This window comes from Muntiacus reevesi, chromosome 11 (assembly GCF_963930625.1).
Source record: "Muntiacus reevesi chromosome 11, mMunRee1.1, whole genome shotgun sequence".
Taxonomy (NCBI): Eukaryota; Metazoa; Chordata; class Mammalia; order Artiodactyla; family Cervidae; genus Muntiacus; species Muntiacus reevesi.
This window is the reverse complement of record NC_089259.1, coordinates 30,485,534-30,509,816: the sequence shown is the minus strand read 5'-3', so window position 1 is coordinate 30,509,816 and position 24,283 is coordinate 30,485,534. Positions and strand designations below refer to the sequence as shown.

At 42.4% G+C, this 24,283-nt stretch overlaps 1 protein-coding gene across 1 annotated transcript in view; it reads right to left on the bottom strand.

The window, feature by feature from the left end:
* Positions 1–8,038: 8,038 nt before the first annotated feature.
* LNX2 (ligand of numb-protein X 2) overlaps positions 8,039–24,283 on the bottom strand; it is an 87,537-nt gene continuing 71,292 nt past the window's right edge. Inside the window, exons 8-10 of the mRNA XM_065901640.1 lie at positions 23,755–23,986; positions 12,008–12,166; positions 8,039–10,295 (exon numbers count right to left, since the gene is read on the bottom strand). Coding sequence (XP_065757712.1) covers positions 10,160–10,295; positions 12,008–12,166; positions 23,755–23,986 — 527 coding nt within the window. The 3' untranslated portion in view covers positions 8,039–10,159. The remainder of the gene's footprint in view (positions 10,296–12,007; positions 12,167–23,754; positions 23,987–24,283) is intronic.

Sequence of the window (24,283 nt, the reverse complement as noted above, 5' to 3'; positions counted from 1 at the left end):
TTGCCTTCCCGTCCCCTTAATGAAAAGGACATCTTTTTTGGGTGTTAATTCTAGAAGGTTTTGTAGATCATCATAGAATCATTCAACTTCAGCTTCTTCAGCATTACTGGTCGGGGCATAAACTTGGATTACTGTGATATTGAATTGTTTGCCTTGGAAACGAACAGAGGTCATTCTGTTGTTTTTGAGATTGCATGGAAGATTGCATTTTGGACTCCTTAGGCCTGTACAGAACTGCAAACCTCACCTTCCAATCACCTTTCCCCATGCCCACGGCCCCCATGTCCCCGTGCCTGCCTCTCCATCCCTCTTTGCATGAATATCTTGGCCCTCGCCTTCAGTGGAGCAGGTCTGAGGCTTGGTCTGCCATCTTCTTGCTTCACATAACTTGTGGATAAACCCCCCTTTGCTGCACACCCTGGCATCCCTGTGTTGTGGCTCCCCACGTGGCCGGCAACCGAACCTGGTTCATTCCTGTAAGAATGAGGTGAGACAGGAACTCTTTTTCCTGAGAACATTTATAAATTACACGCAGGCCAGCTCTGCTGTTGGCTGGGTCCACAGGCTTGGTCCTGGGAGCAGGAGGCCAGGGAGGGTGTGGATCTGCACAAACGGCCCTGGGAGAGGCAGGGGCCAGTGACTCAACACCTTCCATGACCTCGGACACTCTCAGGTTGGTTCTGAATCCTGAGCAACAGAGGACTGTTTCATAGAATCTAAGCAAAGTGGAGAAAAACTTTGCTTTTTAACAGCTGCCTCCACCCTTGGAGCCTGCACGTTGGGTAGTTGTTGCTTCTCTTCCATCACAGTCTAAGCAGTAGCGCTTGCCTGGCCTTTGTAGGACTGGTGATCAGTCTGCGGACAGTGCCAGGAGGTGTGGTTGTTGGTTCATGCCTAAACAGAAGCTTGTGGGGAAGCAGGTGAGAACTGATGGAAGTTGGTAAATAGGCCAGCTTCATGACTTGCAGGTGAGGGAGGGAACAGAGCTGGGGGAGTTTCTGTGTTCACTGCAGGGTGGGGGAGTGGGGTGTGCATGCAGCGCCCTCCGGGTGGGAAGTGTGCCCCAGCCCATGGGCAGGGGTGGCAGAGCCCCCACCGGCTGCTGGTCTACTTCTGTGCTGAAGAAGTTTCTGCATCTCTTACTTAGCTCTGTGCAGACAGACCCTGGGCATCTGTACCTTACTTCCAGAGAGGTTCCATGTTGCCATAGAAACTAATTGGTAGCTTAGTTAAATGGCACAGATTTACACTACAAAATAGCAAAGAGCTTTCTAATAAGGACTCTGAGGAGCTGAAACCTTCCCTTCAGGCAAAGAGACTGACGGGAAAAGCTCCCTTTCTGAATTCCCAGCCTGTGACTAGGCGGCAGTCTAGTGACTTGACTCCACCAAGCCGGTGAAGTCTCCAGGGCTTCATGCATCACCAAGTGCAGAAAAACAGAGGAGAGTCTGGGTTATGAAAGAGGAAGTCAGGTGTTCTAAAGTAGTGATCCAGACCCATCTGTGTCTCATGCACACATAGGTGCTAGATAAATTCTTGTTTAAAAAAACCAGTGGTAAAGAAACCGTTCAATTGCTTGAAGGTGCTTGGGTATTTATGGCAATTTAACCAGTGTATGTCTGCATGCGGCTTCAACACCTCACCCTCCACTTATTTGACACCTTGACTTCACTTGGCACTTTAAGAATAGTTACCATTGCAACAAAAAGAATAAAATACTTAGGAGTATATCTACCTAAAGAAACAAAAGACCTATACATAGAAAACTATAAAACATTGATGAAAGAAATCAAAGAGGACACAAATAGATGGAGAAATAAACCATGTTCATGGATTGGAAGAATCAATATTGTGAAAATGAGTATACTACCCAAAGCAATCTATAGATTCAATGCAATCCCTATCAAGCTACCAACGGTATTCTTCACAGAACTAGAACAAATAACTTCACAATTTGTAGGGAAATACAAAAAACCTCGAATAGCCAAAGCAATCTTGAGAAAGAAGAATGGAACTGGAGGAATTAACCTGCCTGATGTCAGGCTCTACTACAAAGCCACAGTCATCAAGACAGTATGGTACTGGCACAAAGACAGAAATATAGATCAATGGAACAAAATAGAAAGCCCAGAGATAAATCCATGTACCTATGGACACCTTATCTTCGACAAAGGAGGCAAGAATATACAATGGAAAAAAGACAATCTCTTTAACAAGTGGTACTGGGAAAACTGGTCAACCACTTGTAAAAGAATGAAACTAGAACACTTTCTAACACCATACACAAAAATAAACTCAAAATGAATTAAAGATCTAAATGTAAGATCAGAAACTGTAAAACTCCTAGAGGAGAACATAGGCAAAACACTCTCTGACATAAATCACAGCAAGATCCTCTATGACCCACCTCCTAGAATATTGGAAATAAAAGCAAAAATAAACAAATGGGACCTAATTAAACTTAAAAACTTTTGCACAACAAAGGAAACTATAAGCAAGGTGAAAAGACAGCCTTCAGAATGGGAGAAAATAATAGCAAATGAAGAAACAGACAAAGGATTAATCTCAAAAATATACAAGCAACTCCTGAAGCTCAATTCCAGAAAAATAAATGACCCAATCAAAAAATGGACCAAAGATCTAAACAGACATTTCTCCAAAGAAGACATACAGATGGCTAACAAACACATGAAAAGATGCTCAACATCACTCATTATCAGAGAAATGCAAATCAAAACCACAATGAGGTACCATTACACGCCAGTCAGGATGGCTGCTATCCAAAAGTCTACAAGCAATAAATGCTGGAGAGGGTGTGGAGAAAAGGGAACCCTCTTACACTGTTGGTGGGAATGCAAACTAGTACAGCCACTATGGAGAACAGTGGGGAGATTCCTTAAAAAGCTGGAAATAGAACTGCCATATGACCCAGCAATCCCACTCCTGGGCATACACACCGAGGAAACCAGATCTGAAAGAGACACGTGTACCCCAATGTTCATTGCAGCACTGTTTATAATAGTCAGGACATGGAAGCAACCTAGATGCCCATCAGCAGATGAATGGATAAGGAAGCTGTGGTACATATACACTATGGAATATTACTCAGCCATTAAAAAGAATTCATTTGAATCAGTTCTAATGAGATGGATGAAACTGGAGCCCATTATACAGAATGAAGTAAGCCAGAAAGCTAAAGGCCAATACAGTATACTAATGCATATATATATATATAGAATTTTAAAAGATGGTAACGATAGCCCTATATGCAAAACAGAAAAAGAGACACAGATGTACAGAACAGACTTTTAGACTCTGAGGGAGAAGACAAGGGTGGAATGTTCAGAGAGAACAGCATTGAAACAAGTATACTATCAAGGGTGAAACAGATCACCAGCTCAGGTTGGATGTATGAGACAAGTGCTCAGGGCTGGTGCACTGGGAAGACCCAGAGGGATGGGATGGGGAGGGAGGCAGGAGGGGGGATTGGGATGGGGAACACATGTAAATCCATGGCTGATTCATGTCAATGTATGGCAAAAACCACTACAATACTGTAAAGTAATCAGCCTCCAACTAATAAAAATAAATGGAAAAAAAAAAAAAAAGAATAGTTATCTTACTTCAGCTCTAAGCTTTAATACTGCAAACTGGTTAAATCTGAATGAATGGAGTTTCACTCTACATGGTAGAGTTTACTGCACCACTAGAGTTTCAGGCAGGATAAAGGGGATGATGCGGCCTTAGAAGCTATCCAGGGTGGTTAACTTCAGATTTCATTTTAATTATCCATTTGAGAGGGCTTCCCTTGTGGTTCAGTGGTAAAGAATACACCTGCCAGTGCAGGAGATACAGGTTTGACCCCTGGGTTGGGAAGATCCCCTGGAGAAAGGAATGGCAACCCACTCCAGTATTCTTGCCTGGAGAACTCCATGGACAGAAGAGCTTGGGAGGGCTACAGTCCACGGGGCTGCAAAGAGCCAGACGCAACTGAGCATGCATGCACACATCCATTTGAGAAATCATAAAGCAGCAGCCCACTTTAATACACAGGAGAATGGAAATCAGGAAGTTGCAGCAATAGAATCTGGAGGCGCTGTGATCTTGTAGGGCTCTGTGGTCTGAAAACCAACCCTCCAGACCTGCCTCCCAACTTTTCCTATGAGAGTTGTCTCTGGGCTTAACACAAGCTATCCTTGCTCTGGACAAGCTGCGACATTGATCTCTGCAACTGCCCCCTCCCCCGCATCCCCTGCAAGTGAAAAACTGCTTTAGTGACTTCAGACACCTTGGAAGCCAGCAACGTGGTGACCACGGCACTGCACTCACACTTCTCTGAAACCTCTCCTGACATCTGGGCTGTAGCACCAGCTCCCAGATATTCTAGGTCAGCAGCCCCCAACCTTTTTAGCATCAAGGACCGATTTTGTAGATGACAATTTTTTTTTTTTTAAATTTCCTTTTGGCTGTCCTGAGTTTTTATTGCTGTGGGTGGGCTTTCCCTAGTTACTGCAAGAGGGGGCTACTCTTCACACTTCGGTGGCTTCTCTTGAAGAGCACGGGCTCTAGGCCCACGGGCTTTGTTTCTCTGGGGTGTATGGAATCTTCCCAGACCAGGGTGAAACCCGTGTCCCCTGCATTGACAGGCAGATTTCTACCCACTGTGCCACCAGGGAAGTCCCATGGAGGACAATCTTTCTATGGACTGGGGTAGGGAGGTGGTTTTGGGATGATTCAAACATTTATTGTGCAATTTATTCCTATTGTTATTACATCGGCTCCACTTCAGATCATCAGGCATCAGATGCTGGACGTTGGGGACCTCTGGGCTAGATCAGTATGTTGCCTTTAATCCCCTTCTGGCCTGTTTCCTATATGTGTTGTTTTCCTACATTTTTTTTTTTTTTTAATGGTATAATTGTTCTACTTTAGCTTCAGGTGTACAAGATTTGATATTTGTATACATTGCAGAATGACCACAGTAAATCTTGTTAATGTCACCGTGCATGGTTAGAACATTTTTTCCCTGTGATGAGAACTTTTAAGATCGACTTGCTCAGCAACTCTCAAATAGAGAAACAGTATTAACTATAGTCGTCATGCTGCACTTTCCATCCTCATGACTTATTTTAAAATATTTTTAAAAATTTTATTTTGGGGTATAGTTGGGGCTTCCCAGGTGGTGCTAGTGCTAAAGAACCCATCTGCCAATGCAGGAGACATAAGAGATGTGGGTTTGACCCCTGGGTCGGGGAGATCCCTTGAAGGAGGGCATGGCAACCCACTCCAGTATTCTTGCCTAGAGAATTCAATGGACAGAGGAGCCTGGATGGCTACAGTCCATGGGGTCACAGAGAGCTGTTTATCCACTGATGAACACAACTGAACCAACTTGGCACACGTATGTTGCTTTACAGTGTTGTTTCTGCTGTATCAACACAGTGAATCAGCTGTGTGTATACAAACATCCCCTCCCTCTGAAGCCTCCCTCCCCTGCCCCCCCCCCCACCACTGACTTATAAACTCCAAGTTTACACTGTTTGATCCCTTTCAACTGTTTCTCTCACACCTGCACCCCAACTCAGACAGTCTAAGATTACACATATGAGATGGTTTGGTATTTGCTTTCTCTCTGACTTATCTCACTTAGCAAGATGCCCTTGGGAGTCCATGCATGCTGCCCCACATGGGAAGATCTACTTATTATGGCTGAACCATATTTCACTGTTTACATACACTGTCTTCATCCACTGATGGACAGATAGGTTGTTTCCAGGTCTTGGCCATTGTGAATAGTGTGGTGAAGATGGGGGTGTCAATAACTTTTATCCTCGTGTTCCTTGTGGGACATGATGGTAATAAGAACTACTACTAATGGTAGAACTACTACTAACGGTGCTGGTGTCAGCTTTTCTGTTATTTCACATAGTTAGAAACTAAATCTAAACAAATCTCATCTGTTCAGAGTAATCATAATGACTAATTGGAGAAGACAAGGAGGGACAACAGTGGTCACCACGTTAGACTGCAGGGGTGACTGGAGTCGGCAGTGCAGGGGGCGACAGAGCTTTGGGGTGGAGAGGGAGGGTTGGAGGGAAGAGCACTTTACTGTGAGAAGCCCGACACACTTGGGCCCAGTGGTCAAGGGCAGCAGCAGTGATCATAAATCCTGTTGACAGCAGGTACCTTTGACAGGACAGGGGGACATGGTGTTCTTACTCCCCCAAACCATAACCCGTCTAATAACGAGGAACAGCAGACAATGCTGATGAAGGGTGCTCTACAATGTTCCTGACCATCCTCTTCAACACTCTCAAGATCTTCCTAAACAAGGGAAGTCGAGAATAACCTCACAGCCAAGGAAAGCCTAAGGAGACTTGACAACTGGTGGCTCGTGGGACCCTGAAGCAGAAAAGCCCAGGAGGCCCACATTTTCCTCTGGGATAACTTGGGTTCTTCAGAAGGTACAGAATATGGTATTTAATGTCTAGTTTTAAAAATTGCTTGAAACAGTGGTAATCAAACATTTGCCTGACAAGTTTTCCAGTGCACATCCATGACTTAAAAGTTTTGTCATTGTTCAGTCGCTCAGCTGTGTCCGACTCTTTGTGACTGCTGCATGCCATACCTCCCTGTCCTTCACCATCTCCCAGAGTTTGCTCAAACTCACGTCCATTGAGCTGGTGATGCCATCAAACCATCTCCTCCTGCCCTCAATCTGTCCCAGAATCAAGGTCTTTTCCAGTGAGTCAGCTAGTAGAATCTTTTAGAAGAGAGGTGCTCACCTTGAGAGGTTGATAATGATTTCTCACGTTGATGTCACTTGAGCCAGGCCAGCCACAGTGCCACAGAAAGGCAGGGGGTGGGTGTGGGTGGTGGGTTAGCAGTGAGGCAGAGAAGGCAGGGGCCAGGTGTTGAAGAGCCTGTCACGCAGTGCTGTCATTCTGACAACACAGAACCACTGGTCTTGTGAACAGGGTGAGGATGTGGTCAGTGATGACTGGGGTTGGGGTTTAAAGTTACGCTGATGGAGGGGAGTCCGGATTGAAAGAGTGGAAGCAGGCAAGTGTTTGGGAAAACACGTTTCAGGTTTGGAATTTAGGGGCCCTAGAGCAGTAGGATGCTTGCTTTACAGACTATGGGAGTTACAGGGCATCAGCGTGTTCAGAATGGCAAGGTGGCGATCAAAGATGGCGCTTAGAACTATGCCTGGAAGTAGGTGATTGTAGCCATAATAAATACCAACACAGAGGCCTGCTGAGATTCATCACATGGAGGATCATTCTCTCGAAAGTGGGGAGTGGAGGCGAGAGCAGGCAGCATTCAAGCTATGCCTCCAAATATGGGACCGTGTGAGCAGGCAGAGAAGGGACAGCATTACAGGAACACAGGAGGGAAGATGACCAGCGTGCGTGAGGGTGGGACCTGGGGCACCTGCTGGAGTGATGGGGGTGAGTGTGGCTGCAGAGCCGTCGAAATCCTGATTGAGGTTGGACCAGAAGCCTCGGTTTGAGCTTTAACTTACTAGGAAATTGGGAACCAACTTTCAATAAAAAATAACCTTTCTTTTTTTAATGCAGGGAGTACCCAAAGCTCTACAAGGATGGAAACCCCAGTGAGGACCGCCTGGGAGGTGTTGTGAGAGGAAGGGGTGAGGAAACCAGCGTTGCGTCCAACAGAAATACAAGGTGAGCCACCCCAGAGATTTAGTTTCCTAGTAACGACATTCAAAAAGTAAAAAGTTGGTGAGGTTAATAACTTTATATAACGCAATACACTCAGGGTATTAGCACTTCCGCACATGGCACGTGCCACATCTCTGACGCTCAGTGACTGCCATCCAGAGGTCTGGCACAGGCTGACAACCCGACAGTCAGTGGAGAGCGAGTGGGCTCCGCCTTCGGCAGTGATGATTAGAAGACGGGTGTATGATCCCAAGGCGTCAAGCTTGGGATACTGTAGTGTGGCACAATGCCACAAACAAAAATAAGGACCACAGGAGTCTGTACCTGTGGTGCAAGAAAAGACAGTGTTGCTCTTGTGGAAAGGATGATTTTTTATTTTCACCCTAAATGGTTATCACATTATTATTTAAACACATTTGAAAAATCCTGAAGTAATGTAAACTGAAGGCACAGAACAAATCAACACATTTAACTGAAGCTTGAGATGAGAGAATTCGAGTACTTTTTTTCAGTAACAATAAATTATGAACAAGTTTCCATCACCAAACATCATTCTGACCGAAAGCTCTAGTCTTTCGTAATAAAACCAAATTAGTTTAACCTGATTTCAAGATTTCCATGGTAAAAATAATATTGGAAAAAAGTCGCCTTTCAAAATACTCATCTGACCTCTGGGTCCACTGTAAGCCTTTTATTTATAACAGAGTGGAGGTCAGGATGTTTGCTGATGGACTGCCACTCCCCTAGGATGACACATTCTTATGAAATGTTTTAAAAAAGAGCAAAGTGGGCTACAAAATTCTGTTTGGGGAGCAGGGGGGTGGGGAACTTGTTCCATGTCAATTAGAGTAACAAAACAAAGTAACGAGTAGCAATACCAGACTGCTTCAGAAGCCAGTCACCAGACTAGTAACACACTGCAAGGGGCATTCCACTCTTTCTTGGTTAGCTATTGACCTTAGAGTGTCCTAACAGTCATTGTTGCCATTTCTTATTTAGTAAAGAGATATATTTAAAAAAACAATTAAAAAACTAACTGGAATAATCTGTGACATGCTACAGAAACAATGCGATGGCTAGGTTTTAAAGTAACATGGTCATGCTTCATAATATACTGTAGTGTTCTGAAATACATTCTCTGATCATTAACACCGTTTATTACAGAGGGCACTTGTAAATTAGCTCAGATTCTGAACTAGGTTTATAAATGAAATTTTTCAAGTATGCATAATACCCATAAGGTAGAGACTTTCCTCTTATTCACTTCATGTGTTCTTCCAGTGGACAACTGTGATGATTAAAGGATAAACAAAATGGGCTGGTCAGTTTTCAAAAACATGTCAAAAAACATGAGACAGTCTAGTGACCAAGGACTGATTGAAAAGTTTTTTTAAAATCTGGAGTAAGTGGTTTCAGACATTAATATCTTTCAGACTTTTTTCTGAAACTAAGTGTATAAGTAAAGCAAGAATGGGGGGAAATAAGGGCTTCTAAAACGCTCAAGAGAATAAATAAAAAAGGCCTATCTTCTACTTAACTGTGAGATGTATTTGTATGTGATATGTATGTGATATGATATGAAATGATAGTGTGCATTTAATAGCAATATGCCTTTATTTTTATCATCTAATTGCATAAATCACAAAAACATTCCCAGCCAAGTTTGCTGATAGAAGTATAATACAAACTCTAGAAAATGATTTTTAGCAAAAACTGCTTCAAAATATTCCTACATAACAAAACATTCCTTTGGAAATGAATCTTTTAGATTGTCAAGTAAATGCAGCTTTTACCATCTCTAGCACTAAACTATAATTACCTCCCAAATTCTTTTTTCACTGGATAATATTATCTTTTATTCTGCAGTATTCTAATAATGGTACATTATTTTTAAAAAATGCCTTTAGTGGTCTCAGACTTATGTCTTCATCTATGAGTACTGAGATGAAAGCAGATACAAAATAAGCCAGAAAAATCACCTTTTAAGCAGTATGGTTTGAAATGTTGGCACAGATGAAAATGGGGAGAGGCTTCCACATTGAGCAGGCAGCCACTCACAGCACTGGCCATCCAAGTGATGGCCCACTCGGCCCGTCTTGGGCACATGGAACTCGTTTTATGACTCAGTTACTGAAAACAGCTACTGGAAGCCGCCTGATGCAGCCGGCTGGCTCACAGTTTGGGCAGACTTCATTCTTTATCACAGCTCACATTCTGACAACTGAGAACCTGGATTCTGAAAATGTGACCCCACGAGGGTTAGGGGAAGACGGGTTCTGAACTGGGAGAAATGTGGCAAACTGGGGGGGAGGAGGCATTTAAATATTAACAACAAAAGGACAAGCCTAGTGGGTTTGGCCCTGCGTGTCCCAGCTGTGTCAGCAGGCCCTAACAGAAACTTAGCAAAACCAAAGGGGCTTCTTTCCAAGACCTAAAAAAAAGGAAGCTGTTTGACTTAACACCAAACTCAAAATCTACACCAGGCTGCCAGGCCAACAGATGACGGTCAGCGTGACTTTGTTTCTCTGTTCCTTCAGCATGGGGACCAGCGCCGAGTGGCTCATGCCCACGGTCGACAGGCCGTTCACAGCCACGATCATGTCTCCACATCTGGACAACGACAGAAAGTCACTGTTTTCAGGGTGTCAGAAATGTTGTCCTGAGATTTGTTCAGCACACTTACCCATTAACTGTCAATGATCAGGCTATATGACTTTCTTTGAGAAATATCTGGGTGATTTTCAAGCCCATGTTGGCTTTCCCATGTCAACCAGGGACACCCCCGTGCCAGCCTCTCCTGCAACTGGTGGATGATTTCAAAGGCAAGCAGAGCAATTTTCACAGAAGCTTAAGCAATGTATAGTTAAGAGAATAAATCTGCTGCCTGCTTAAAAAATACATGATACATTTGGAGGGGGCTGCTGTTTTCATTGTTGATTTTTTACAGCCCATTCATTTGAGGTTTCAATTAAATGAGATCCACACCTGTTTCAGCCAAGGATGCTCACTGTCCTTCAGCTGAATTATCACAAATGGATGATGAATCTTTTTCAAGGTGAAGACCTTTTTATCTTTTATAATTTTTAGTCTTTATTTTTGAATATGAATATGCTACTTTCTTGTGATCTAGTTCAACTTCTTTTAGGAAGTGGAAGTTAATTAGTTTATAATTTACACGAGACCCAGACTGGTTGAACACTTGGCTAAGAGAATGGTTATTTCATCCCCACCTCCCACTCTTTTCTCCTGAAGTGACTTTTTCATCTCTACCAAGTGACAGTGGGATCTGGAGCACACTAACCCTGATGGATTTTCCTCAGTATTCTTGAGCTGTTGCTCTGTGTTTGCAAAATGTAAACTCCCCGATTTGTGCAGCACTCTGACTAGGATGTCAGCATCCACTTTTTAAGAACCGTTCCTTGCCTGCAAAACTAGGTCCTAAGAACTTACAGTCACCCGTCTCCTCTGTCTGTATAATCTCCTGATGAAATGCCTCTTTCTTCTCATGGTGCCTGAGCTCTGAGAAAGGCATCACAGAGGCTGAGAGGGTACTTTTTGCCCAGTGGTGACAACAGCAGGGGCTGAATGGCCAAGACTCCTAGATTAATTGCTGTCAATGACTTCCAGCTATTTTGACTATGGGCAGCTTTTTAACTTGAATCCTCAGTGTCTTGCTTATAAAATAGGAACACCAGCAGCACTTACCTCACAGGCTGCTAGGAAGGTGCAGTAACCCAGAGCCAGCACCTAGCACCACTCCTGGCACACACATCACCCATCAATAATGATGAAACCTTTACTAGGAATGCAAGGCCCCACGCTGGCTGCCAGGGATCTAACACAAAATGCAACAAAATCCCTCCCACGTGGACTTGCATGAATTGAGCATTAGGTTGACATAAGTGCTGTAGAGAAAAAGTCACCTAATGACAGGACTGGACTCAGGTGCTCAGGGCAAGTTTCAGGTTACAATGTGTCCACATGACTCTGCATTACTGTTTATCTCACAACAGGCACTGACCTGTGGTACCAAGATGCTTCAGTCTAGATCAGGCCTAGCAGATCTGTCTCTGTAAAGGGCCAGATGGTAGGTAGGTTACCATCCCGGGCTCTGCGAGTCATTGGTCCCAGGACTGGCCACTTGGCTCTGCCATCACATCTCAGAAGCAGTCCGGGGAGACAGGTAAACGAGGGAGTGTGGGTATGTTCCAATAAAACTTTATTTACAAGGATGGACAACAGGCTGGACTTGAGAGTTGACTTTGGTCTAGACCGTGTCCATCATAGTAAATGCAAAGCACATCATTAAACACAAGACTCACTTTAATCTTCCGTCATAATAAGCAGGGGTCCCCAGGACGATGGTTTTGATGAAGAAAGGCTGATTGGTATGGTTCTCTTCGTATCCGCCGACGATACTAAAGCCCCAGCTTCCCAAGTAGCTTCTTCGTAAGACGATGTCATGGCAGCTGTGAAGGGCACTGTCAGCACAGAGACCAAGAAAAATTAGCGTGAGGCTTTTTACAGCCTGTGAGGGTTTCACAGCCTGTTCATCTTCGTTGTGATTCTACACCGTGGTCCGTGCGTCCATTACAATGGGGAGCAGTATACAACATGCTAGAACAGGGCTGCTCATGTGCTCTGGTTTCTTAGCTCAATGAGAGGCATTTAACAGAACACTGACAGAAGTGACTTTGCAGAAAGGAACGCTTGTAGTGTTACTACATCTCTGGTCATTAATGTGTTAAAAAGGCTTCCAGTAGAGAGGAGTCCCAAAGCGTTGGCCTGATGTTTTAGGACAGTACAGGTTACTTTTGTTATTCTGAATCTTCTGCAGGAGATAAAACACCACAAATAAGCAGGTGTGTGTACACGCCAGCACACACAGTGGAAGGGCCCCAGCCTGCACCCCCGCCCCACGAGGGAAAGCAGAGCTGTTGCCCCACATGACAGCCCTTCTGACCCACAGTCACTGAACACTGGTTTGCACACAGTAGAGACCTCTGAGTCCACAGAATAGTGGCTGTTTAGTGACAGGTATTCTTTTGACCTATACTAAACTTGGGCTTCCCTGGTGGCTCAGAGGTTAAAGCGTCTGCCTCCAATGCGGGAGACCCGGGTTCAATCCATGGGTTTGGAAGATCCCCTGGAGAAGGAAATGGTAACCCACTCCAGTACTCTTGCCTGGAGAATCCCATGGATGGAGGAGCCTCGTAGACTACAGTCCACAGGGTCCCAAAGATTTGGATACGACTGAGCGACTTCACTTTCACTTTTCAAACTAGGTTTTAGTATCTTGTGTTTCTTCTTTTATATTGGAGTGTAGTTGATTTAGCTTCCCAGGTGGCTCAGCAGTAAAGAATCTGCCTGCCAGTCCAGGAGACATGAGTTCAATTGCTGGGCTGGGAAGATCCCCTGGAGGAGGAAATGGCAATCCACTCCAGTATTCCTGCTTGGAGAATCCCACGGGCAGAGGAGCCTGGCAGGCTACAGTCCATGGGATCGAAGAGAGACAGACACAGCTTAATGACCAAACACCACCACAGGTGACTTATAACGTTGTTTTAGGTATACAGCTAAGAGATTCAGTTATATATATATCCATTCTGTTTCAGGCTGTTTTCCCATATAGATTATTATAGAATATTGAGTACAGTTCCTTGTGCTATACAGTAGATCTTTATTGATTATCTGTTTATAACAGATTATCTGTTTTGTATAGAGTGATGTGTATATGTTAATCCCAAACTCCTAATTTATCCCTTGTTGCTATGTTTCCCTTTTGGTAACTCTAAGTTTATTTTTGAATGTCTGTGGGTCTATTTCTGTCTTGTAAATAAGCTCATTTGTATTATTTTCTTTTTAGATTCCACATATAAGTTGACATTATGTGATATTTCTCTTAGTCTGACTTCACTCAGTATAATAATCTCTAGGTCTATCCATGTTGCAGCAAATGGCATTTGAGTAATATTCCACTGTATTATGTACCACATCTTCATTATCCATTCCTCTGTCAGTGGATATTTAAGTTGCTTCCATGTCTTGGCTATCATGAGAAGTGCTGCTGTCAACACAGGAGTGCATGTATCTTTCTGAATTATAACTTTGTTTGGATATATCTCCCCAGTGGGATTGCTGGATCACATGGTAGCTGTTTTTAATTTCTTGGGGAACCTCCATACTGTTCTCCATTGGGGTTGCACCAGTTTATATTCCCACCAACAGTGTAGGAACTTCCCTTCTCTCCACACACTCTCCAGCATTTATTAGTAGATTGTTTGATGCTGGTCATTCTGACTGTGAGGTGGTACCTCACTGTATCTTTATTTGCATTTCTCTAATAATTTGTGATGTTGAACATCTTTTCATGTACCTATTGGCCTCCTGTATTTCTTCTTTGGAGAAATGTCTATTTAGATCTTCTGCCCATTTTTTGATTGGGTTGTTTTTTGCTGCTGTTGTTTCAGTGTATAAGTTGCTTATATCAATATATTTTGGAAATTAAACCTTTGTTGGTCACATGTCTGCAAATATTTTCTCCCATTCTGTAGGTTGTCTTGTTTATGGCTTCCTTCGCTATGCAAAAGCTTGTAAATTTGGTTAGGTCCCACTTATTTTTGTTTTTATTCCTATTGCCTTGGGAGACTGACCTAAGAAAACATTGGTATGACTTATGTCAAAGTGTGTTTTGCTTATGTTCTCTTCTGAGTTTTATGGGGTCCTGTTTTAAGTCTCTAAGTCATTCTGAGTTTGTTTTGTGTATGGCGAGTGGATGTGTTCTAACTTCACTGATTTATATGCAGCTGTACAACTTTCCCAACAATACTTGCTGAAGAGACTTTTCCTCATTGTATATTCTTGCCTCCTTTGTTGGAGGTTAATTGATGGTAGGTGTGTAGGTTTATTTCTGGGCTCATTCTGTTCCATTGATCCATGTCTGTTTTTGTACCACTACCATGTTGTTTCAAGTACTGTAGTTCTGTAGTATTGTCTGATGTCTGAAAGATTATGCCTCCTGCTTTGCTATTTTTCTTCAGTATTGCTTTAGCAATTCTGGTATTTTATGGTTCTATATGAATTTTAGGGTTATTTGTTCTAATCCTATGAAGAATGTTATGGGTAATTTGATAGGAATAGCATTAAATCTGTGGATTGCCTGGGTATATAGCCACTTAAACACATTATTGACCAGAGACGTAGTAATGTATCTTTTGTCACTCAAAAGTATATTGACCAGAGACATTTCAATGTTCACTTACATAACAAATTGCCATCCACAGGTGGTGGTGGTGGCAGTGGTGTTCAGTTGCCCAGCTGTGTCCGACTCTTTGAGACCCCCTGGACTGCAGCATGCCAGGCCTCCCTGATCCTCACCACCTCCTAGTTTGCCCAAGTTCATGTTCATTGCATCGGTGATGCCATCCAGCCATCTCATCCTCTGACACCCTCTTTTCCTTCTGTCCTCAGTCTTTCCCAACATCAAGGACTTTTCTTGGAATTCCCTTGCTTTCTCTATGATCCAGTGAATTTGGCAATTTGTCTGGTTTTGTCATCAGAGTGATGGTGACTTTACAGAACGTCTTTGGGAGCATTCCTTCCTCTTCAGTGTTTTGGAAGAGTTTGAGAAGGTTTGGTTTAAATTCTTCTTTGTATATTTGGTGTCAAGCCATCTGGTCCTGGACTTTTGTTTGTAGGGAGTGGATGGGAGGAGAGCTTGAGGGAGAATAGATACATGCATATGTATGGCTGAGTAACTTTGTTGTGCACCTGAAACTATCACAACATTCTTAATCATCTATACACCAATATAAAGTAAAAAGTCTAAGATAGTATAAATACAGATTCTATTTCACTTCTAGTAATCTAAAATTATCTATTTCTTCTTGATTCAATTTTGGTGGGCTGTATGTTTCTAGAAAGTTAACTGTTTCTTCTAGATTGTCAAATTAGTTGGCACTGAATTGTTCATAGTTTTCTCTCATGTTTTTTTGTATTTCTGTGGCATTGGTTGTTATGTCTCCTTTTACATTTCTTATTTTGCTTATTTGGGTTCTCTCTCTCTTTTCTTCCTGGTGAGCCTGGCCAGAGATTTGTCAATCTTTTTTATCCATTCAAAGAACCAGTTCTTGGTGTTTATTTTTCCTATTTTTTAAATCTCTATTTTATTTCCTCTCTGATCTTTTATTTTCCTCCTTCTGCTAACTTTAGGTTTTGTTTGTTCTTTTTCTAATCTTTTCAAGTGGTAGGTTAGGTTGTTTATTTCAGATTTTTCTTGTTTTTTTGAGGAAGGTCTATATTGCTTTGAACTTCCCTATAATTTTGCTGCACTCCCACAAATTTTGTATGCTTTCACTATCATCTGTCAAGGTATTTTTTAAAATTTCCTCTTTGATTTCCTTGTTGACCCACTGATTTTTTTAGTAGCATGTTGTTTAGTTTCCATGTAATTGATTTTTCTTCCTTTTCTGTGGTTAATTTCTAGTTTTGTGCCATTGTGATCAGAAAAGATGCTTGATATAATTTCTGTACTCTTAAATTTCTTGAGGCTTATTTTATACCCTTGTATGTGGTTAATTCCTAGAGAATGTGCCATGTGCATATGAAAAGAAAGTGTGTTGTGGGTTTTTTAAAAATGTAATATCCTGAAAATATAAATTAAGCCTATCTGCTTTGTTGTATCATTTAGGATCTCTGTTGCTTTACTGATTTTCTGTCTAGAAGATCTGTCCATTGATGTCTCTAGGGTGTCAAAGTCTCCTACTATTATTGTATACCCATCAGTTTCTCCCTTTATGTCTGCTAGTATTTGTTTTCTGTATTTGGGTGCTCCTATATTAGATGCATATATGTTGAGTATAAAATCCTGTTCTTGTATTGATCCTTTTATCATTATATACTGTCTGTCTTTATCTTTATAGCCTTTAAAGTCTATTTTGTCTGAGTACTACAGCCCCCACTTTTTTGTAATTTGTTGCATGAAATGTTTTCCCACCCCCTCACTTTTAATCTATGTGTCCTCTGCCCTAAAGTGGGTCTCTTATAGGCAGCATATCATAGGCTCTTGTTTTTTTTAATCCAGCTGCCACTGTTTTTTGACTAGAGCATTTAATCCACTGATGTTAAAGGTAATTTACTAAGATATGTATTTTGTTGTTAAATTGCTCACTCATGTCTGACTCTTTGCTATGCCATGGATTGCAACACCCCAGGTTTCCTGCCCTTCACTATCTCCCAGAATTTGCTCAAACTCACGTCCACTGAATCAGTGATGCCATCTAACCATCTTATCCTCTGTTGCCCCCTTCTCCTCCTGCCTTCACTCTTTCCCAGCATCAGGGTCTTTTCCAATGAGTTGGCTCTCATTGGAAATTTTACAGTTTGTTGTGATCCACACAAAGGCTTTAGTGTAGTCAATGAAGCAGAAGTAGATGGTTTTCTGGAACTCCCTTGCTTTTTCCATAATCCAACAAATGATGGCAATTTGATCTGTAGTTCCTCTGCCTTTTCTAAATCCAGCTTGTACATCTGTAAGTTCTTGGTTTACATACTGTTGAAGCCTAGCTTGAAGGATTTTGAGCATTACTTTTCTAGCATGTGAAATGAGTACAATTGTGTGGTAGTTTGAATATTCTTTGGGACTGGAATGAAAATTGACCTTTTCCAGCCCTGTGGTCACTGCTGAGTTTTCCAAATTTGTTTGCATATTAAATACAGAACTTTAGCAGCAGCATCTTTTAGGATTTGAAATAGCTCAGCTAGAATTCCATCACCTCACTAGCTTTGTTCTTAGTAATGCTTACTAAGGTCCACTTGACATCATACTTCAGGATGTCTGGTTCTAGGTGAGTGATCACACCATCATGGTTATCTGGGGTCATTATGATCTTTTTTGTACAGTTCTTCTATGTATTCTTGCCACCTCTTCTTAATATTTTCTGCTTCTGTTAGGTCCATACCATTTCTGTCCTTCATTGTGCCCATCTTTGGGCAAAATATTCCCTTGATAGTTCCAATTTTCCTGAAGAGATATCTAGTCTTTCCCTTTCTATTGTTTTTCTCTATTTCTTTGCAAAGTTCACTTAAGACTTTTTTTTTTTTAATCTCTTGTTATTCTCTGGAACTCTACATTCAGATGGGTATATCTTCCCTTTTCTCTTTTGCCTTTCGCTTCTCTTCTTTTCTCAGCTATCTGTAAGGCCTCTTCAAACAATCATTTTACCTTTTTGCATTTCTTTTTCTTGGAAATGGTTTTGATCACTGCCTCCTATACAATGTTATGAACCTCTGTCCATAGTTCTTCTGGCACTCTATCAGATCTAATCCCTTGAATCTATTTGTCACTTCCACTGTATGATCATAAGGGATTTGATTTAGGTCATCCCTAAATGGCCTAGTGGTTTTCCCTACTTTCTTCAATTTAAACCTGAATTTGTCAATAAGGAATTTATGATCTGAGCCACAGTAAACTCCTGGTCTTGTTTTTGCTGACTCTATAGAGCTTTTCCATCTTTGACTGCAAAGAATATAGTCAATCTGATTTCAGTATCAACTATCTGGTGATGTCCATGTGTAAAGTCCATGTAGATGAAAGAGGGTGTTTGCTATGACCAGTGTGTTCTCTTGGCAAAACTCTATTAGCCTTTGCCCTGCTTCATTTTGTACTCCAAGGCCAAACTTGCCTTTTACTCCAGGCATCCCTTGACTTCCCACTTTTGCATTCCAATCTACTATGATGAAAAGGATATCTTTTCTTTTTTTTTGGTGTTAGTTCTAGGTCATCATAGAACCGTCCAAGTTCAAGTTCAGCTTTTTTGACATTAGTGGTTGGGGCATAGACTGGGATTACTGTGATACTGAATGGTTTGCCTTGGAAACCAGCAGAGATCATTCTGTCATTTTTAAGATTGCACCCAAGTACTGCATTTTGGACTCTCTTGTTGACTATGACAGCTACTCCACTTCTTCTAAGGGATTCTTGTCAACAGTAGTAGACATAATATTTATTGTAGTATATACGTATTTATTGTCATTTTAAACTTTGTTTTCCCATTGATTTTATATTTCTTCTTTGTCCCTTGTTTTTTCGTTTTTCCTTTTGTGGTTTGATTTTCTTTTGTATTATACTTACATTCTCTTCTTTCTGGTTTCTGTGAATCTATTTTATATTTTTGATTTGTGGTTATCTTGTTTTTCAAGTATGTTACCCACTTCCTCTATCTATTTGCCTTAGACTGGTAGTCATATAGGCTCAAACACATTTTAGAGGGAAAAAAATCTACATTTAATTACTCTCTCCCACATTATATATGATTTTGATGACCTCTTTTACATCTTCATTTTCATTCTTTTGTTGTTCAGTGTGGTCGTCATCACTTTAATGGAATTATTATTATTTTTTTAACATATTATGGACTGGGGTGGGGCAGGGGGGGTTCCTTTGCAGAAATGTAACACCTGTGCCAGCAATTTGTTATGTTAGTGAATATTGAAATACCTGCATCTGAGTAAACTCAAATCACATCAGCAACTTTTCAGGGGATCACAACATCTATTACAAAAACACAGTGTTTCACTGTGCTTTCCCCTAGAAGAGCAGATGGTACACTTTATGGTGGCATTTTTTTTTTTTAGTCCTATGGGTGGTATTTCCTCTAGAATATGTTCTTTTATCTTCCATGATAGTAAACAAAATGGATCTTTGAGGGGGGTTCTTTTAGAAACACAAAATTTTGTGATGCATCAGTTTTGAAAGAATCTACCTGCCAATTCAGGAGACATAAGAGGAGTGGGTTTGATCCCTGGGTCAGGAAGATCCCCTGGAGAAGGAAATGGCAACCCACTTCATTAAAGTTGCCTGGAAAATTCCATGGACAGAGTAGCCTTGCAGGCTACAGTCCAGGGGGGCCACAGAAAGTTGGACACAACTGAGCACATTACTTGCATTACTCTCTAAAAACATACGTCTCTGGTCAATGATATGTTAATCTGTGTACTGGCTTATATAAGTGATTTATTTTCCACTTATGATTTTCTCTTTCCTGTAGATTGTTACTTTTTTTTTTTTCCCCCTATTTAGAGAAGACCTTTCAATCTTTCCTTTCGGATATGTTTTCAGTTCAATTCAGTCACACAGTCATGTCCAACTCTTTGCAACCCCATGGACTGCAGCACGCCAGGCTTCCCTGTCCATCACCAACTCCTGGAGCTTGCTCAAACTCATGTCCATTGAGTCGGTAATACCATCCGACCATTTCATCCTCTGTTGTCCCCCTTCTCCACCTGCTTTCAATCTTTCCCAGCATCATGGTCTTTTCCAATGAGTCAGTTCTTTGCATCAGGTGGCCAAATTATTGGAGTTTCGGATATGTTTAGTATTGCTGTATTGTTTAGTTTTTGCTTGTATGAGAAATTCTCTTCCCCTGTTCTAAATGATAATCTTCTTGCGGAGAGCATCCTGGGTGGTATATTTTTCTCTTTTCAGGACTTTTGAATTTATCTCACCACTCCCTTGCCTGCTGCCATTTCTGCAGAGAAGTCAGTTCATAGCCTTGTGGGGGTTCCCTTGTAATCAACTTTTTCTCTTGCTGCCTTTAGGATCCTCTCTTTAACTTCTGTCATTTGCATTATACTATATCTTGGTGTAGGTCTGTTTGGGTTTAGATTGTTTGCAACACTCTGTGATCCCTGAACCTGAGTATCTGTTTCCTTCTTTAGGTTTGGGATATTTTCAGCCATAATTTCTTCAAATACATTTTGATCTCATTTTCTTTTTTCTTCCCCTACCAGAGTTCCTATTATGAGTAAACCGGCACACTTTATATTACCCCATGGCACTCTTGCTTTCATTTTTTTATTCCCCCCACTTGGCTCTCTGCCGTCCTGACTAGGTGATTTCCATTATTCTTTCTTCCAGGTCATTTATTCATTCATCTGCATTATTCATTTTGCTATTCATTGCCTTCAGCTCAGCTTCTGTCTCTGCAAATGAGCTTTCTTATTTTTCTTGGTTTTTCTTTGTATTTCTAGTTCATTTCTATAGTACTCTGCATTTCTGTCCATAGCCTTTCTTAATTCCTTCAATATTTTCATTATCTCCTTTTTAAAATTGGTGTCTATTAGACTGAAGAGGTCTTTCATTGTTCTTTCAGGGGAATTCTCTCAGCCTTGCAACAGGAAATGGTTCCTCTGCTTTACTTTACTTCTATTTCTCTCACTCTGAGTTTAGGAAAAACTGTGGGGGGCTATTTACATGAGGGGGCATCCCTGTGTCACTTGTGAGGGTTTAATATATTTGGTGCGAGGGCTGTCTTTAGCATGGATGCCTGCCGCCTCTCCTCAGTGTGTGCCGGTCGTGTCCCCTTGATGGGGGTGTGCAAATGCAGTGGCTGACCTGCTCCTGGAGTTTCTGGTGGCAGTGGTGACACCCCCAGAGCACACAGTGGGCATGGAGGCAGCTCGACTCCACTCCTGGAGCCCCAGGGGGCAGCAATGGTGGTTTGTGAGTTTCTGGCATCTGGGCAGGTGGTGGCAGCAGTGGCTCACATGATGGTGTCCTGCGACCATGCCTGGAGCTGCGAGGGAGACGGCAGCAGCTGTGACCCTCCTGGTGTCTGGGGGGCAGCAGCAGTGGCTCATGATGGCTCCTGGGTCCTGTGCAGGCTGTGTCCTGCCCTCTGCGAGTGTGGATATGGGGAAAACAGTGGGTCCTGCCCCTCACCTCGGACATCCCCAGACACTGGCACCTGGTCTCAAGGGTGGCCAATTGTCCTCCGTGTACACCCTCTGCAGTCGCAGCAGATGCCCACCACTCCTTGGCTATTTCTGCACAGCCAACCCCAGTCCTCTCCCGGGTCTCAGTTCTGAAGCCCAAGATTTTCTTGCCCTTTCAGCTGTCTGAGGTCGTCTGCCAGCGGCCAGCAGGCACTCTGTGAGACTCATTCCATGTGCAGATGTACTTTTGATGTGTTTGTGGGAGAAGGTGAGCTTCAGGTCCTTCTAACTCCACCATCTTGACCACTTACCTGTTTTTCTTTCTCAGGATTGCTCTGGCTATTTGAGGCCTTTGTGTTTCCATATGAATTTTAAAACTTTTTGTTGTAGTTCTGTGAAAAATGCCATTGGTAATTTGATAGACATTGCATTGAATCTGTTGACTGCCTTGTACTATACTGTGTATTTCTCACCTAAAATCTTTGTTACTGTTCCTGGCACATCAGAAAATGCTCTGAACACAGGAAGAAGTGCTGACCCCCAAACTAGCCAGGGATAATAGAAAAAGAGAGCTACAAGTAGCAGGGGTGTTTCTCCAGGACTTCACTGGTCCTGCCCTGTCCAGAGGCAGAGGTGGGGGGGGGACCTGTGAGGAACTGCTCAGCATGAGGGCGCAACTTCTCACAAAGACTTTTGGGATGAATGTTTATAATCAGTTAGGTTCCTTCTCAGGGCCAACACCTCACAACTTAGAATGGCATGTCTGTAGGAATTGAAAAGCAAGCATTTACAGCTATGTTGACTTTTTAATGGGGGGAAAGATCACTTTTGGTGCTTGGAATAAACCTATGAAGCAGTTAATCATATTTGTTGTAAAAAAAAAAAATCTCTCTCCACAAGAGCCCTATAGGTCCCTATAACAGTAATTCTATTACAACCTTGGGCCTTCTTTTTTTTCCCCTTCTTTTCCTTTTAACCAAGAGAACAAGTTAGCAAATTAATTAACAAACTAAATTCAATAACGTTCTTGCTTTTTTGTTATTCTTTTTTTCCCCGTTATTCTTTATGTGAAAATACTTTATAAACTGTACAGCACCATATAAATGCTAACTATTAGTAATTTATTCCAAATGAAGCCAGATGGCTCAGAAACTGGTACATTCTTACTACTTAAAAAATCGATCATTTTCACACTGGGTTAAAAGAATGTTCTGTCATAGTTCAGTTTCAGTATTCTCCACAGTAAGAACCTAAATTGAGCTGGAAACGAAGATGATAATGTAATGGGCATCCTCCCTACCTCAGTACCAAACCCACACAGCCATGGTTGGAGGTCCCAAATGTCTCATGACCAGATACTAACCAGCTGCAGAATGTCTTGGCTGGTCAGCTGGTCAAAAGCCGTGACCTCTTTCTAACAGGGGTTAAGAGCACATACTCGTGAACATCAGTGATTTGGCTTACAGACTCTCTATGTCCAATAAAAACTCAGTTTTACATTCCTTTCAAGGAAGACTTAAAAGGATTAAGAAAGGGCTTTTAGAACAGCTCTGGGACAGGAAGACACTTTGGCCTGGTTTTCCCAGTGGAGAATACACCTGAGTCCCAGCATGTGTCAGAGTGACAGTAAAGGACAGTCTTCTGAGCAGGAGACTGAACGCCCACTCTCACAGCAGCCCATGTGGGAGCCTCTAGTAGGGGTCATATGTAAATCTCTTCAGCTTAGTTCTTATTGTTAAATTTACCTTTTTGACTATAATAACCTAAGAAAAACCGGGGGCTTCCCAAGTGGCTCAGTGGTAAAGAATCTGCCTACCAATGGGTTTGTTCCCAGGGTTGAGAAGTTCCCCTGGAGAAGGAAATAGCAACCCACTCCATTATTCTTGCCTGGGAAATCCCACGGACAGAGGAGCCTGGTCTACAGCCCATGGGGCCACAAAGCGTCAGACACGACTTAGCAACTGAACACCAGCACGAAGAAAAACTGACCTGATTTGAAGTTGTTGTTGATGCTGCTGCTGCTAAGTTGCTTCAGTCACGTCTGATTCTGTACAACCCCATAGATGGCAGCCCACCAGGCTCCTCTGTCCCTGGGAAATACTGGAGTGGGTTGCCATTTCCTTCTCCAATGCATGCATGCATGGTAAGTCGCTTCAGTCGAGTCTGACTCTGAGACCCCATAGACGGCAGCCCACCAGGCTCCTCTGTCCACAGGATTCTCTAGGCAAGAATACTAGAGTGGGTTGTTACTTTTATCTAACTAAAGCCTCTTTCCTTCCTCATCAACTTGCTGTGCTATACCCTGATAAAGGCTGTAATGACAATTTTCCATAAAACAACAGAAAAGCCTCAGTACCTGGGCAGTCCGAGCCACATGACCCACGATGGGGACCAGCTGGCGTCATACTCGTTCTCACTGACAGCGCTGGGTGGCTCGTCTGAGCCCTGGGCAGCCTCCTCCACCACCTGTACCTCCAGCGCTTTCAGGGCCACTGTGGGGGACGTGGCACTGGCCTTCAGCATAGCCACAGCCTCACTGTGGCTTAAATTGGTCAAATCAATGCCATTGATGTTCAACAAGATGTCACCTGTTCAAATGAAGAAACAAGGAAAATGAGTTACCAAGTGGTTACTTCCCTATGAATCCTGTTATCTGTAAACTAATCAACAAAGGTTAGGTCCAAAAACTCCAATGAGATAAGAGACCATTTTTCTCTTCTTTGTAATTCTAGAATACTGAGGAAAAATCCAGTTCACAGAGAACACTCCCAAATAATTCAAAAAATTTTTTAAAATGTAGTAATATACAGGAAAAGTTGTGGCTGTGGGATTCAGTTGGGTTCACATTGTCAGCACTGGTATAGCCCTGGACATTGTCATTTCTC